The sequence below is a fragment of the Nestor notabilis genome, unplaced genomic scaffold (assembly GCF_000696875.1).
Source record: "Nestor notabilis isolate BGI_N333 unplaced genomic scaffold, ASM69687v1 scaffold14179, whole genome shotgun sequence".
In the NCBI taxonomy this organism is placed as follows: domain Eukaryota; kingdom Metazoa; phylum Chordata; class Aves; order Psittaciformes; family Psittacidae; genus Nestor; species Nestor notabilis.
The window spans coordinates 4,786-5,741 of NW_009945150.1; the positions used below are offsets into that span (position 1 = coordinate 4,786).

Here is a 956-nt window from a genome sequence, read left to right on the forward strand (position 1 = left end):
GGTTTGGACAGGGCTTGGAGAAACCTGGTCTAGTGGAAGGTGCCCCTGGCCTTGGCAGGGGAGTTGCGACAGGGTGATCTTTAAGGTGCCTTCCAACCCTAAACATTCCATGATTCTATGAAGAGACCCTAAGTGTAATTAAGGGATGACACAAGATGCACCTTGCAGTGGGTGATCAGATTCAGGTAGCTCACAGGGTGTTTTGGAGCTGGAGACTTCCTGAAAATCTCCTGTAAGTTCCCTAGAACTTAGAGAGCTGAGAAGAGCAAACCATCCTCCCCTCCCTGGCCCACACACAAATCACAATGGCACCAGAGATGCTGCACAACGTTCCTTTATGAACATACAGTGTCGGGGCAAGATGTTCCTTTCCTTAGCGGGGCTGGCAGCTCCTGCAGAGATAACAGAGGGCTGAGCATCAGGATGCATCAGGGATGAGTCTGAGCCAGCATTCCTGAGCCCACCCTGCACCTTGGTACAGGGGCTGCAGCCACACGTGGAATGGGACAGTCCGTGTAACCAGCCAGACTCCAGGCACCCCAGAGTTTTGCCCTTTTCTCCCAGCAGGAGAGCAGAGCTTGCTCAAGAGTGGGCACCAATGGTCTGGGGAGGGACCTGCATATCAGGAGGGGGCCTTGGGGCACCGTAGAGTGGCAGGGAGATCCCTACCAGGGTCTGTTCCAGATGCTGCTCACCTCTTTCCCATCATAAGCTTCATTCACAAAGGTATCACTCTTTGGAGGAAGCTCTTCCTCCTCCTCATCCTCTTCCTCAGGGTCGCTTTCACGGTGGTACAAGGTCAGCACTCGGGTCGAGGCAGTGCTTGAGGTCCTGGGGAGGAAAACAACAATGCCAATGAGAATGGCATTGCCACCTCCTAGACATGGGGCAGATCCCAAGGTCCTGCCGCAATCCCTGGTAGTGGCCTGCAAGGGTGATGGGAGCTTTCCAAATAG

General features: G+C 54.2%; 1 protein-coding gene across 1 annotated transcript in view; it reads right to left on the reverse strand.

The window, feature by feature from the left end:
* Positions 1-373: 373 nt before the first annotated feature.
* Positions 374-956, reverse strand: part of LOC104412130 (low-density lipoprotein receptor-related protein 2-like) — an 8,937-nt gene continuing 8,354 nt past the window's right edge. The window contains exons 19-20 of the mRNA XM_010022747.1: positions 670-831; positions 374-392 (exon numbers count right to left, since the gene is read on the reverse strand). Coding sequence (XP_010021049.1) covers positions 374-392; positions 670-831 — 181 coding nt within the window. The remainder of the gene's footprint in view (positions 393-669; positions 832-956) is intronic.